We start from the raw sequence: 17,181 nt of genomic DNA, 5'->3' as shown, positions 1-17,181 counted from the left end.
ATTGTCCTGTTGGGAGATCCAAACTTGGCCTATTAAGTAACTCCTAGTAGGGGCAGTCAGGTTTTGAATTTTTATCTGTTGGTATTTGCTAAAATCCAGATATCCAGGATCTCCAGCAGAGAATTAGGCCCAAAAACATTAAAGATACAGCAATGTAGTGCTGTAGTACTCGAGACATTTGTTATGATCTCGGACTTGTCTTGGACTTGTTGGTATTTGCACTCGGACTTGGTCATTGGTCTCGCCAAATGTTCTAGTCGGTCTCGACCGAGTCCAGCGATATATTTTTTTTTTTTTCTCCTTCAAAACAAAACATTGATCCAAAACTGTTGCCGGCTCTCGACTCAAGATCGAGAGCCACGTGTGTTCATAAGTTCTCTCTTCACACAGCAGTTCTGTTCAGTGTGTGTTGTTGGTGTAAATAAATAACTCTGGTATATTGGTTCAAGTCCTCGGGACTGTCATGCACGCCAGAAAGTGAAGAACTGAATTAATTTGTGGGTAATATTAAGTGTTTACGGGAGACGCTAAACGCGAACAATTCAGGTGAACTGGTTCGGTCCGGTTCAAATGAACGATTCGTCCGCGGCGCGAACTGAACAGCATCAACCATTTTTCAGGTCCGATGTCAGCGAGCAGCGGCATAATAAAATTTGGTTTTACAAACCATAAAGAATTTATTGACAGTGCGCTTAAAAGGAAACTTTTTGCAACAAAACTTTATCTGAAACCTGTGGGACAACATCCAATTTTGTAAGAAACCTGCAAAGGCATCACAAAGAGAGGTAAGTTAATGCCTTGTTTCAGAGTTAGCATTGCATTTGAATATTTTTAGAAAGTAGTTAGGAGTTTAGAAAGTAGGGCTTAAAGATAAGATTGATCGTATTTTTATTGTCATTGCAATATGAACATGTTATTTACCGAAACGGGCACCGAAACGTGCTTTTAAACGAGCCGTGGGGCCTCTGCTCTTTCTGGCAGCTCCTCTATCAAACACGCACGAGCACGGGCAGGCGCAAAAAAAAGTTCCTTTTGGGGGACACCAAGTCATAAGTTCAAGAATGGGAACATATTCAAGTGTTTGCTGGTTATTTGTTACATTTTCTATTGGCAGAATAGGATTGTTACACTTCAATAAAAAAAATGTGAAGTTACACTTTGGCTTTGTGACTTTAGTGCTATACCTAAAGTAAATAAAATTACCTTATTTTAAGGTAAAATAAAATTGTCTTTTTGATCATTACAAACAATAATGAAAACGATTATCTTAGAATAGAAGATATGCTGTCTCTTGCATCACAAAAATTCTTAACTGTCATAACTGTCTCAATTGGACTCGGTCTTGACTTGGACTCGAACCTCTTTGGACTTGGACTTGTCTGGGACTCGACAACGGTGGACTTGACTACAGCACTTTATATAATTTTACACATGGGGTACTTTTTATCCCTGTGTGCACCAAACCCATCTTGAGTGTTTGCTGCTAAAAATCTCATTGTTTTAGTTTCCTGTTTGGAGCAGAGGTGTAAAGAGTATTTCAATTTTGAAATTTTGAATAATCAAATTTGGAGATTTATATAGAAAATAGCTACTTATAACAAAACACATCTTTACCTTACTGATAAAGCATATAACTGGATACAACTCAGACAAAATAACCATTCAATGTGTTGTTCTGTCTGTCTATTAAGAGCTCAGTTTTCCAGGTAAAACCATTTATGCACTTCCAACACTGTTCAATCATGTGTACTAGGCCCCACAATGCAGAAATTAATACATAAGAGCCCCAAATACTGCATGCAAAAAATGCAAAACATTTGTAACCTAAATTGCATTGATTAGCATTAACAGTCATATCTGTAGAGGCTGATCAATTACTCAACCTCAAGCCATCCAAGATGTATGTGACATTATTTCTTAGGTAGAACAATAAAGATTTTTACCTGGAGTTGTGGTCCATGGTTTTTCATGGTTCATGTCTTTAAAAGTTCAAAATACAGATAGATGCAACATAAAAGTAATCCCTGCCGCTTCTTTCGATGTAATGACGTCTTATTTAAGCGAATCGATCGAACTGTGCAAGAAACTGAATGTTATTTACAACATTATAAAGGGTAATGCACAGTTTGCGAAACTGCTTCCCATGCGTTCCAGTCGCAAATGTTCCCTACTCACTTATAAGGGCAGAGCACTTAGTGTAGAGACTTTGGAGAGAGATGGGCAATTTTATCTCATCATATACCCGTTTGGATGAAACTTGGCGTACGGAGTGATACAGAAACTCAATATTTCTCCATATCTCGGACGAGCCTTCGTATTGTGTCCCTTTCCCGCAGTGACTTTCAAGCATGCAAAACCGCCGTTTGATACGCGCCCTGCGTGCTGCACACGTTCGTCCTCCTCCATGATTAAACTAAATTGGCGGCAGATGTCTTGAAGTCTGTGTGAAGCAAGTTTTCTATGCGTGATTTGAGTGGACGGGGTCACGTGACGGGACTGATTATTCCCTTAGCCAATCACACGGAGATTAAACATATAAAGTAGCGATGACAATGTGAGGAAAAATAGCGCAGTAAAAGTACCGATACAGCACTAAAAATGTACTCAAGTAAAAGTAAAAGTACCCTGTTTTTAAACTACTTAAAAAGTACAATTCCTGAAAAAAAACTACTCAATTACAGTAATTTGAGTATTTGTAATCCGTTACTTTCCACCACTGGTTTGGAGTGATTCTGTATGAAGGAATCTCTGATCTCTTGTCAGGTGTTCTCTAAACTCAGACTCAGAGCTGCTATCTTGGCAAAAAGAAGGTTGCAAAATGTACTGAATAAAAGGGTATGATTAATTATGAGCAATGTGTATTAAAGAAAAACATTTATTTCATAATGAGATTCCCCTCCCCATTTATAATTCTTATTCTCTAATGAAAGGTTAGATTTTTGTGATTTTTAAATAAAAGATCCAAAAGCTTAATGATACAGATTTATTTGTACAGTCTTCTTTGATCATATTTACCTAGAGTATGAATAATTTTGAGCTCAACTGAACATGTCTTATTAAACATATAGCTCAATTCTCATAATGTGTTGTACTGTATTTACAGCTTAATCGAGTATTCACACTAAAATACCCATTGATCTTCAGGAGATCCTTTATCGTTGAATTTTGGTGAGATAAGGAACCACAAAAATATTTTTGAATTTTTGCAGAATATGATGTTCCAATATGTTTTAGCGTTTACATGTGCACCAATAATGCAATTGTTTCCAATAATCAGAGTAAGGACATACATCTTAAGTAAGGACAGAATCGCAGTTACACGAACAGTGTACATGACATAAAAACATCTCTTTGCTCTCGTTTACATGAAGGTTTTATTAGTCTGATTATTTGCTATAATACACAGCACAAACGATGATCTCAGCTACAGTAGGTGTGTGTTACTGGCTATCATTTTAATATATTCTCGTCAAATGCAAAACACCGTGATGTGGACGTGTTTTACGGTTATTCAGTTATTCAGGTTATGCAAAATGTCTGGTCAGAGCACCTTGGTCAGAGCATCATAAATGCAATTAAGGTGTTTACATGCCTTCTTATTACGATTAAAACCGACCTACGTCACATATGTTACTTTTGATTATGCTAACTGCGATTATAGTGTAATGGCAATATTGCCAAATTCCTATTATAATTGCATTATGAGGATGCATGTAAACGTAGTCAATGTTAATTATTTATATTACAATTATTCTTTTTAAAATGTACATTCTTGAAATATGTTGATACTACATTTCTCCTCAGTTTGGACAAATATATATATTTGACCACTTATATAATAATACTGACTGCAATAATACTGATTGGAAATGTGTTAAAATGCATAGCACTTTTCCTGTGTTTTCAATAGGCCTGGGTCTGTAGAGGTAACAATTCAGCTCATTTTTGAAAGTGAGCCTTTGGTTCCAGATAAAACAGATATAAAGGATGCACTCACAAAAAGTCTTGACACATCTGCTATCTCCTTAAATATAATCAGATCCAGTATTTTTGCTTGTAAGTATCATATTCTGCTTTTAAAACGGTCATATGCAAGTACATTTCATGGAAACAAATGTTTAACAGAGGACGTTATGTCCTGCAAAAAAGATGGTGCTCAATGTAAACTACACTGTAAAAAATGATTCTGTGTCATAGTAGATTTCATGAAATTAATTGAGTAAACTTGACTTAATACAATTGTGTTCTTGTTTTTTTTAACCAAAATTTAAGTTAAAATTATAGAAATATCATGGAATTCTAAATGCACAAATAATTGAGTGAATTCAACTTAATTTTATCATGTTCAACCCACTTAAAATTGGATAAAGGATCTATATTTAATTATTTTGTGGTGGAACTACATGAATTATTTAAGTTAATTTCCCTAACTGAGCAGTGAATTTAGAGTTCCCAGCATGCTCTGCATGCGACAGCATTAGGAGAGTCATTTTTGTGAAAAAGTGCTATTTTATGTGCTTTAGAATAAAATGAAAGACTTGATAGTGTTTATTGTTCAGTTGTCTTTAAGATTTAGAAGATATTCTGTTTGTATTTCTGAGTTTCGTGGTTACCATCTTTCAGAAGAGTGGTGCTTGTGCTTAGGTTGTGGGAGAGCTCAAGCTGTTTGTTTTTTCACTCAGTGAACAGTAACGCTGCTAATGTCAGTACTGAGTCGACTCTCAGCTTACTTGTACATCATATATGTTATAAACAATAATAAATATTAAATGTTAAACTGAAGTTAAAAAAGATCAAGAAGTTATCTCCAATGCTCAAAATAGTATTTCTTCTTGATTTTTTAAAGTTTATCATGTGACGTGCTTAAATATTTTAGGTAATTTTACTTGATTTATTCGTGGAACATTGCGTTAAAAATATGCTTTAAAGTACTTAAAAATATTTTGTGTAATACTGTTACCTTAATTTTTTTAAGTAAATAGCTGTGTCATTTTTTACAGTGTAACCATTGATATTGAAATATTAAAAACAAACAATCGACAAAAAGTATTCTAAGAATGTTTTCTACTAAATGAAAATCTATTTGGTGGACTTATTCTAATTGTAGATGCACAACTTGAAGTTTCCACAACACCTTTGAAATTTACAACATTCTTTGAAACCTCAGCTACTGTTAAAACAGCAACTGCTGAAGTAATTAAAACATCAGCTTCTGAGTCAACAACTGTTAATCTACCGGTTAAAACAACTGGACCAGTCAGTACTACAGAAGGTGAGAAAACACTGCAGTCAACAAGCAAAAGCCAAACTACAGACATAACAACTCATAGCGAACTAACAACAAATCAACAAAGTAGTGACCTGTTGCCCACAACAACCCAGAAAAGTACCGGTGAGCCATCAACATCAACAATCAAGGAGACACCAATTTTAACAGAACCAGTTACAACTACTTTACCTGCAACAACTACACTACCCGAGTCTACCACACAATTAACAAGCATGAGAAATCTTCCACATACATCTGCAACACCAACAACCCAACAAAGAACTACAGTTTTACCAACCTCAGAAAATGATCCAACACCTGATGAGCCAACAACTTATGCATTTGAAACAACTACATTAGATCTGTCAACACAGCAATTATCAACCAAAAGCCTTTCTCCAGACATTACAACTAATAGGCAAATAACAACAAATCAACAAAGTAGTGACCTGTTGCCCACAACAACCCAGAAAAGTACCGGTGAGCCATCAACATCAACAATCAAGGAGACAAACAACCCAACAAAGAACTACATTTTACCAACCTCAGAAAATGATCCAACACCTGATGAGCCAACAACTTATGCATTTGAAACAACTACATTAGATCTGTCAACACAGCAATTATCAACCAAAAGCCTTTCTCCAGACATTACAACTAATAGGCAAATAACAACAAATCAACAAAGTAGTGACCTGTTGCCCACAACAACCCAGAAAAGTACCGGTGAGCCATCAACATCAACAATCAAGGAGACACCAATTTTAACAGAACCAGTTACAACTACTTTACCTGCAACAACTACACACACGACTCACCACACAATTAACAAGCATGAGGAACCTCACCATACATCTGCAACACCAACAACCCAACAAAGAACTACATTTTACCAACCTCAGAAAATGATCCAACACCTGATGAGCCAACAACTTATGCATTTGAAACAACTACATTAGATCTGTCAACACAGCAATTATCAACCAAAAGCCTTTCTCCAGACATTACAACTAATAGGCAATAACAACAAATCAACAAAGTAGTGACCTGTTGCCCACAACAACCCAGAAAAGTACCGGTGAGCCATCAACATCAACAATCAAGGAGACACCAATTTTAACAGAACCAGTTACAACTCTTTACCTTCAAAAACTACACTACCCGAGTCTACCACACAATTAACAAGCATGAGAAATCTTCCACATACATCTGAAAACACCAACAACCCAACAAAGAACTACATTTTACCAACCTCAGAAATGATCACAACACCTGATGAGCCAACAAACTTATGCATTTGAAACACAACTGCATTAGACCTGCCCAACACAGCAATTTATCAACCAAAACCTTTCTCCAGAATTACCAACTAAAGGCAAAAACAACAAATCCAACAAAGTAGTGACCTTTTGCCCACAACAACCCAGCAAACCAATACCGGACTCTTGAGCCATCAACATCACAATCAGAGACAACAATTTTACAGAACCAGTTCAACTTACTTACCTTCAACAACTACACACCAACTGAGTCAACAACACAATTAACAAGCATGAGGAAACTCCAACATACATCTGAAAACACAGCAACAACCCAACAAAGAACTACATTTTACCAACCTCAGAAAATGATCCAACACACTGATGAGCCAACAACTTATGCATTTGAAACAACTCATTAGATCTGTCAACACAGCAATTATCAACCAAAAGCCTTCTCCAGACATTACAACTAAAGGCAAATAACAACAAATCAACAAAGTAGTGACCTGTTGCCACACACAACCCGAAGTACGGTGAGCCATCAACATCAACACATCAAGGAGCAACCAATTTTAACAGAACCAGTTACAACTACTTTACCTTCAACAACTACACTACCCGAGTCTACCACACAATTAACAAGCATGAGGAATCTTCCACATACTCCTGAAAACCAACAACCCAACAAAGAACTACAGTTTTACCAACCTCAAAATAGCACCAAGCTGGGCGCCAACAACCACTCATGCAGACAAAAGTCACAATAATGTCTTGAAACAACTTACTGACTAGCTCCGTCATCACAGCAATCAACCAACCAAAATTCTTTCTAGTGATTTAGTACCACAGAAAGCCCAAAATAACAACAAATCCACAAAGAGTGCAATTTTGCCCAACAACCCCAGCAACTACTCAGTAACCTGGACTCTTGAGTCATTCAGCATCTAACAATCATGATGGAGACACNCAATTTTAACAGAACCAGTTACAACTACTTTACCTTCAACAACTACACTACCCGAGTCTACCACACAATTAACAAGCATGAGAAATCTTCCACATACTTCTGAAAACCCAACAACCCAACAAAGAACTACAATTTTACCAACCTCAGAAAATACACCAACAACTGGTGCGCCAACAACACTCATGCAGATGAAATTTACAACAAATGCATTTGAAACAACTACACTAGCTCCGTCATCACAGCAATCCACAACCAAAATCCTTTCTCCAGATTTAACCACTGAAAGTCAAATAACAACAAATCCACAAAGCAGTGCACTGTTGCCAACAACCCCAGCAACTACTCATACCTGGACTCTTGAGTCATTAACATCAACAGACGATGAAACAACAATTTTCACAGAACCTGTTACTACTACAAGACCTTCAACAACTACACTACCCGAGTCTACCACACAATTAACAAGCATGAGAAATCTTCCACATACTTCTGAAAACCCAACAACCCAACAAAGAACTACAGTTTTACCAACCTCAGAAAAAATAGCAACAGCTGGCGAGATATCAAAACTTACAACAATATCCACTGCAGCAGTCACAAGTAATGCATTTGAAACAACCACACTAGCTTTGTCAACACGGCAATCAACAATGCAAAGCCTTTCTCCAGATATAACAACTGAAAGTCAAATAACAACAATTCAACAAAGTAGTGACATGTTGTCAACAACTTCAACAACTGTTGAGACAAGGACTGGTGAGTCATCAACATCTACACTCAAGGACACAGCAATTTCCACTGAACTAGTTACTACTACAACACCTTCAACAACTACACTACCTGAGTCAACAACACACTTAACAAGCACAAGGAATACTCCATATACACATCGAAGCACTACACTTTTAAAAACCTCAGAAAATATACCAACAACTGGTGTGCCATTGACATCAACACGCATTTCGACAACAACTTCAACCGAAACAACCACACAAGCTATATCAACAAGGCCACCAATAAGCAATAGGCCTCCTGCAGATGTAACAACAGAAAGTCAAACAACAACAGATTCACAAAGTAGTGACCTCTTGCCAACTGAGTCATTAACACCTACAGTCCAACAGATGACAATTTTCACTGAACTAGTTACTACTACAGAACCTTCAACAACTACACTACCTGAGTCAACAACACACTTAACAAGCACAAGCAATCCTCCACATACACAACGAAGCACTACACTTTTAACAACCTCTGAAAATATAGCAAAGACTGGTGTGCCAGCCACAACGGAAAAAGTCAGAACTATTGGATCTGAAACAACCACACAAGCAATATCAACAAGGTCATCACCAATCAAACACCCCATTCCAGATATAACAACAGAAAGTCAAACAACAACAAATCCACAAAGTAGTGACCTGTTGCCAACAACCTCAGAAACTGTTCATACAAAGACTGGTGAACCTTCAACATCTTCAGTCAAAGATACAACAATTTTGACTGAACCAGTTACTACTACTAGATCTGCAAAAACTACACTTCCTGAGTCAATAACTCAGTCAACAAGCATGAGGAGTCCCGCATATATGTCTGAAAACCCAACAACAACCCAACAGCACACTACACTTGTGCCAACAATAAAAAATATACAAACGAGTGGTGAGACATCAACATTAACTCTCATGATGACAACAACTTCATCTGAAGCAGTCACAACTAATGAATTTAAAACAACTACACAAGCTCTATCAACAGGGCAATCAACAATGAAAAGCCTTTCTCCAGATATAACAACAAAAAGTCAAATTACAACAAATCAACAAAGCAGTGACCTGTTGCCAACAATGACTGTTGAGACAAGGATTAGTGAGCCTTTAACATCTTCAGTCAAAGAGGCAACAATTTTGACTGAACCAATTACTACTACTAGACCTGCAAAAACTACACTTCCTGAGTCAACAACACAGTTAACAAGCATGAGGAATCCCGCATATACGTCTGAGAACCCAACAACAACAACCCAAAATCGCACTACACTTGTACCAACAACAAAAGATATACAAACGAGGGGTGAGACCTTGTCATCAACTCTCATTCCAACAACAACTTCATCTGAAGCAGTCACAACAAAAGAATTTGAAAAGACCACACAAGCTCTATCAATACAGCAATCAACAATCAAAAGCTTTTCTCCAGATATAACAACTAAACGTCAAATAACAACAAATCAACAAAGCAGTAACCTGTTGCCAACATCCTCATCAACTGCCCAGAACAGGACTGTTGAGCCTTTAACATCTAAATTCAAAGAAACAACAATTTCAAATGAATCTATTACAGATACTTCACCTGCAACAACTAGACCACGTGAGTCAACAAGCATTTCTACACTAACTCCATCAACAAGGCAATCAACAATCAAAAGCCTTTCTTCAGATATGACGACTGAAAGTCAAACAACAGCAAATCCACAAACCAGTGACCTGTTGCCAACAACCTCAGTTACTGCTCAGACAATGACTGGTGAGCCATCAACATCTACAGTCAAAGAGACAACAATTTTTACTCAATCAGTAACAACTACTGGAACTGAAACAAGTACACTTCCTAAGTCTACAACGCAGTTAACAAGCATGAGGACCCCTGCACATACATCAGAAAATCCAACCACAACCCAAATAAGTAGCACACATATACTAACCTCACAAAAAATACCAACGTCTGGTGCACTATCAACACATATGTTGACAACAACTTCAACTGAAACAGTCAGAACCATTCGATCTGAAACAACTACACAAGCTCTGTCAACTAGGCAATCAACAATGAAAAGCCTTTCTCCATATATACCGACTGAAAGGCAAATAACAACAAAACAACAAAGCAGTGCAGCACAATCAACAAGCATAATGAATCCTTCACATATGTCTGAAAAACCAACAACAACCCAACAAAGAACTACACTTATTCCAACTTCAAAAAATAAACCAGGGACTGGTGGGTCATCATCACTCATTCCAACCACAACTTTTGTTACGACTAATGGGGTTAAAACAACTACACTAGTACTGTCAACAAGCCAATCAACAATCAAAAGCCTTTCTCCAGATTTAACAACTGAAAGTCAAATAACAACAAATCAACAAAGCAGTCACCTCTTGCCAAAAACCTCAGCAACTGTTCAGACAAGGACTGGTGAGCTTTCAACATCTACAGTTAAAGAGACAACAATTTTCACTAAATCAATTATGTCTACTGGACCTGCAACAATATCAACAACAAATCAACAAAGCAGTTACCTGTTGTCAACAACCTCAGCATTCGCTCAAACCAGGACTGTTGAGCCATCAACATCTACAGTGCAGACGACAAGAACTAAATGGAATTCAACAACTACACATGCTCCATCATCAATATATTCAACAAGCAAAACAACTTCTGCAGATATGTCAAAATATATGTCAACTAATCAACAAAGCAGTGGAATGTTGCCAACAACCTCAGCAACTGTTCAGACCAGGACTGGTGAGCCTTCAACATTTACAGTCAAGGAGACACCAATTTTCACTGAACCAGTTATTGCTACTTCACCTGTAACTAGAGTTACAGCTTCTACACCTATAACTGTAGTTACAGCCACTACACCTGTAACTACACTACCTAGGTCAACAAAACAATCAACAAGCATGAGGAGTTATGTACACTCATCCAAAAATCCAACAACAGCCCAACAAAACACTACACTTTTAACAACCTCAGAAGAAATAGCAACAACTGCTATGACAAGGACTGGTGAGCTACCAACATCTACAGTCAAGGAGACAACCGTTTTCATTGAGTCAGTTAATACTACTAGAGCCACAACAACAACACTACCTGAGTCAACTCAACCATCAAGCACATGGAATGCTACATATAAACCAACAACTACACGCACTAAACTTTTACCAACCTCAACAAATATTTCACAGACTGGTGATCCACTAACATCAACACTCATGCAAACAACAACTTCAAGTAAAGTAGTCACAACTAATGAATTTAAAACAACTACACCAGGTCTGTCAACAAGGCAATCAACAAGCTTAAATGTAATGAATAAAAGTCCAATAACAACAACTGATCTATCAACGTCTACGCTCAAAGAGAAAATAACTTCAGCTAAACCATATACTAACACTAGACATACAACAACTACACTTTCTAAGTCAACAATGCAACCAGCATCTAAAAACCCAACATCAAGCCAAATCAACAGAACCGTAACCTCTAAAAGCATACCAACAATAAATAGATCTGGAACAACTACACTAGCTGTGTCAACAATACCATCAACAACAACAAGCAATTCGTCTCATACATCTGTAGCTAAAACGTTGACGAGCATTGGAATTACAAAAGGTACTAAGGCTGAAATAACAAAGCAATCTACAAACACCAGTCTGTCAGCACCCACAACAACTAAAACTTCAACTACACCAACTAATAAGCCAACAACAGCACATCAGATATCACACTCACTAGCTGTCAAAACAACCAAGAGCAATACAACAGGTACAGCTTTGAAAACTACAGCTAAAACAACAACAAGGAGTACTTCAACCACCAAAGCAAAACATCTGACAACCACACCTGTAACAAAAACAACGACCTCAGCACCTCTGAATCCACCCACAGCAAAAGAGGGATTTATTTTTGTAACGTTTCGAATAATGCGGATATTCATTCAAGATTATTATGATAAAACATCATCTGCTTACAAAATACTGGAAAGAAATATAACAACTGAGGTAAATCTCGTCTTTTACAAACTTTTGGAACAATTTAGATTTAAATTCAAAGAAAAGTTTGGATATCCTTCCTGTTATGTGCAAACAAATTATTCGTTATGTTTCTATGTTCTTGTTTTTTTTCAGCTTAATCGAGGCTACAAAAATAAATACCCACAAACGTTTCTGAGATGCATCATCATCAGTGTTTGGTGAGACAAACATTCCAAAATGTCATTACTATAAATTTGGCATACTAGGTATTTTAGAATTTTTTTAAGTAATTGTATAACCGTTTCACGCATAGAGGTCACTACAGTCCACAGCTATAAAAACAAGATGAAAAAGATGTCAGTGCCGTGAGGAGATCATTGTTACAGTGATTAATACATTTAAGTGTGAAATGCAGTGTGTAGCTTCCCATTACCTAAACAACCACATCGGTTACAACCAAAACGTTACCGGAATCATGGGAATCGCTGGATTTGGGTTAAAAATTGTCCAAGCTAGATGAATAGTGGGGAATCATCAGCTACAAAATAAAGTAGACAGTAGAATGCACAGTTATACACAACAGGCAAATTATATAAATCTGACCAATGGTACGACAATGGTGCAATTGAATATGAGTGTGTGACTTTTTATAATAATAATAATAACAATATGTTTTATTTATATAGCGCCTTTCAAGAACCCAAGGACGTTTTTTGGCCACTCATATATTTCGCTACTCAATGTTGTATAAAAGCACATGATTTAATAACATGGTTACAAAAGGAGTTCAAAGTCTCTTCAATTATTAATTCACTGTATATAAAGTAACAGCACCTTTCTATTTTATCCTTAGGCCTGGCTCTGTAGGCTTAACAACTCAGCTGATTTTCCAAAACCAGAGCGTTGTACCCAACATAACAAATGTAAAGGAGTCCTTGAGTGACACTGTAAATGCATCCATTGTCTATTTAGACATTATCCCATCCAGTATTGTTGCTTGTGAGTATCAACTTTTATTTTAACATACACAACAATCTAAACACACAATTGATTTTGATTGATTTGTGAACCATTTTATGAAAGTAAAATATTTGCTTTCGAAAAGTACTTATAACATCATAGCCTTATGATAAAAAATGAAATCACTTTGATACAAATATTAACTATGTAACCCATAATATGCTGAAAATATTCTTTACGCAGATCATCAAAGTCTCGTCACAACCACCATTGCTCCAAAAATCACAACACCACTGACAAGCAGCCAACCTTCGACAAGGGTTACATCTGGCAGCGCAATGGCAAGGAGCAGACCAACTGATGTGGTCATTTTTCTTCTACCTATCACCCTCATCAATTTCTTTTTGCTAGAACTAAAAGTGTTGTGATTCTATCCGCGCTAATATAATTGATCATAATATTTATTGTATAATGTTAATATTAAATTGTTTATATATTACCCTTAATATATTAAAAACGCAAATATAACACATTAAATAAGATTATTCACAATAGATTCACCAAACATGTAATCTTCAAGAATCTCACAATTGTAGTTGTACGATTGACATTCATCTTCTTAAGGTGATTTTTTAAAGAAAACTGTACAATGGTAATAACACATTTGAAAAGCTTTCTTTAAATGTAACAATTTAATTTATAATTGTCCAACTGACTTATAGTTCAATCAAAGTGGCTTCATCTGTGTCCATTTTTAAGTTTAGGTTAAAGACCTATCTTTTCGATAAGGCTTTTAAAACTTAGTTTTAAATTTTCATAGTGTGTTGTTCTTTTTAGTTGCTATATTGGCTATATTCTATCCTTTTTAGATTATATTTGTCATTTGCCTTATTTGTTGTTTTTGCCCTTCGTTGTAAAGCACAGCGCTCAACTCCGGTTGTAGTTAATAGCGCTATATAAATAAATTGACATTCCATTATAATATTTGAAAATGAAAAAAAAAAAGACTTGGTGAAATCAAATTCTTCATGCATGAGAATATGTATTGTAAATGTAATATTTCTGTAAAATGTTTTATTTAAACAGATGGTTCTGTACACAACTAAGTAATTTAAATATCAATGTATTGCTAACATACATTTTCTACATTTTATGTAAAAATGTAGAGAACAAGAATTTAACATATTTATGTGCTACAACATTGATTCATGCAAATGATAAATAAAAGGGGCCTATTTCAGGGTATTTCGAGATCTTTATTGCATTTTAGTGGTGCACTGTAACAGGAGTTCACTTTTTTACATATTTTTTACATATTTTACCTATATTGTTCACCGCTGTCGCTCTTCTCACAAAACGATCAGATTTTTTCCGGTTTAAAGTCTCTCCTTCTGATACCCTCTGATTGGTCAAGCTGACCCTGTTGTGATTGGTCACCTGCTTAGTGTGACCAATGTTTCGCCCCTTACCATGTTTGCAAGTTTCGGCTTCACAGTCTGTTGTGATTGGTCTCTGATACTGCTTCAACAATGACTGGTGAGCCACTGCCATTTACATCTTTTGAAACATCATCGGTATGTCAACCATTTAGGAACTCTGAACTTGCATAGAGTACAGGGTTAAGGTTGTCTACAGAAACGACAACTAAAAAGCCAACAACAACCAAATGCAATTGCTCAACAAAGCAGTACTCAGTGCAAATAAAACTACTACTGCTCAAACAACTAATCTGGAGGTATCAGTATCAGTATGAACAAGTCATGACCACTAGACTGCAAAGAATAACTGAAAGTATGACATCACAATTAACATACCTTCTGCACAAACCAGCATCAAGCCATCAAAACTGACAACGTTAGAAAAAGTGAGTAACACCAACTTAACAAATCACTGTGCTTTTGCCAACGACTTCAATAGCAGATGAGTATACAACATATATTAGCCAAGAGAGAACAACTGGACCAGTAACAACTGTAAGTGAACCACTCATCTCTGCAACTAGAAAGCCATCAACATCTACAACCCTTGAGATACCTGTTTCAACTCAATTACTTAAAAGCAATGGAAATAAGATGACAAAGCAATCAACAAAAACAAGAGGTCCCGCATACACTGCAGAGAAACAAATACAAACAGAACAAACCACTACATTCTTACCAACAACCAGAGAAAATGACAAAACAATGACAGCTGAACCATCAACAACACGTGAGACAACAGCTGCAACTGTACCTGTTACAACTAATGGAATTCCCAGAAGTACTGAAGCTAAAAAACAAAACAATCAAAAAAACAAAACAACTGACAAAACAATCAACCAAAACAAGTAAAACTGCAGATACAACAACACCATTAACATTAACATTTTGCCAACAAATTCAGCCACTGGTCAAACAACAAGAGATCGATCTCCAACTCCGGAGATGCCATTTCCAACTGAATCAATTACAATACAAAGAATGACAAAGCAAGCAAATAAGGCAAGAAATAAAATGACAACTCAAATTCCTGTTAACAAAATCAATGACAGAAAATCATACTTCATCAAAACTAAGAACCCTACAGACAACTCTCTCACATCTCAACTAGTCACAGCTACTGAACCTGAAAAAAGGACTGGAATGACAAAACGACCAATTATTTCAAGCCCATCTCCATATACGTAAATCAGAACAGACAATGACAACTGAACAAAGGACTACACCTTTACCGATCAATGTGTATTTATCGCAACTATGTTAATGTATCCAGTCCAGCGTCGGACCGCTGCGTCTCTGGCCGCATAGAGCTGAAGTGAGCTGCGAGACTGACAGATACGCAAATGTGATGAGCGTGTGATGAAGTATGTAGTTTATGTTTGTATTTGGCATGCAATGTATACGCAGAAACAGGGGCATTGTTAGACCTAAAGCTCTGCTGGGGCACAGGTCCCCATTACTTTCTTGAAAGCCTGCTGTGTGCAAAAAGTGTGCATCACAATGCACTATACAAACTAGCCTTGCTTAAACCACTATTCCTACAGTGCAACAATACTGAGGAAAGCAGAGAAAAGTTTCTTGCATATTTGCATTCTTCTTCATCAACAATGAATAATTACATATTTTCAAGAAGTTACAATTACAATTTCAAGAAACCAGTCATTTTGTGCCTGTAACTAAAATAAAGAACATATTTAAAGGTATTCCCGAATTTTACGGCCAAGTCCAAACAAGGTTGGTTCATTTTTGAGCATTTAACTGCACTGCCTATAATAGCACGTAGTTTTCTCAGCCATTGTTACAAACAACTTTTTATGTAATGTCCTAAACTGGAGCTAGTGAATTAAATATTTATGCACATAAAAAGTATTTTTTCTGTATAAATAGCACGCCAAATACAAATATAAACTCATGCCACATAAGCAGTTGGCTACTAGGAGATGCGGGTAGGAAATACGTGCCCTGTTAGACTTTGCTGTAATTTTTACAGTTACTTACTACAAAATTCCCGTAAAATACTATAATCTTTTTTACTGTTAATTACTGTAATGTGCATTGCATTATGGGTATTTTATGACGTAACATTGTATTTACAGTGACATACTGTATTTGGGGAATTTACAGTACTCTACTGTTGACACAACGGCAGTAGTGCTACTGTATTTGAAGACTTTTATCAGTGAAAATATTAAAAATGTGTCACTTAAAATTTGCATATAGAAACATTTTAAAAGTGTAATTGGAAACGGTTTAAGAAACAGTAAAAGGATAACTAAAGTATGCGAGCGTGAAGCCAAATTTGAACTGACTAAAGCGTATTTTAGTGTAAAAACCGCGAAGCTGGCAATCCTGGCCTGAGCAAGACCGTTGAGAGCCTGCAGTAAGTTGTTTTTACAAATGAACTCTCCGTGATACAAACTGCATTTGCATATAAACTCCTAAAAAACTCCTAGAAAATGCTGCTTTATATAGTGATTCT

General features: G+C 36.4%; 1 protein-coding gene across 1 annotated transcript; it reads left to right on the top strand.

Annotated features, from left to right (window-relative positions):
* The first annotated feature begins 10,017 nt into the window (after window positions 1-10,017).
* On the top strand, window positions 10,018-13,738 carry LOC130553046 (uncharacterized). Its single transcript, XM_057331785.1, has 5 exons — window positions 10,018-10,024; window positions 12,026-12,291; window positions 12,418-12,482; window positions 13,118-13,263; window positions 13,468-13,738. Exons 1-5 carry the CDS (start codon window positions 10,018-10,020, stop codon window positions 13,650-13,652), a joined length of 669 nt encoding a protein of 222 aa, XP_057187768.1. The 3' UTR covers window positions 13,653-13,738.
* The last annotated feature ends 3,443 nt before the right edge of the window (window positions 13,739-17,181 follow it).

The sequence above is a fragment of the Triplophysa rosa genome, linkage group LG4 (genome assembly GCF_024868665.1).
Source record: "Triplophysa rosa linkage group LG4, Trosa_1v2, whole genome shotgun sequence".
Lineage (NCBI taxonomy): Eukaryota > Metazoa > Chordata > Actinopteri > Cypriniformes > Nemacheilidae > Triplophysa > Triplophysa rosa.
The sequence above is the reverse complement of the archived record's forward strand: the minus strand, read 5'-3'. Positions and strand labels throughout refer to the sequence as shown.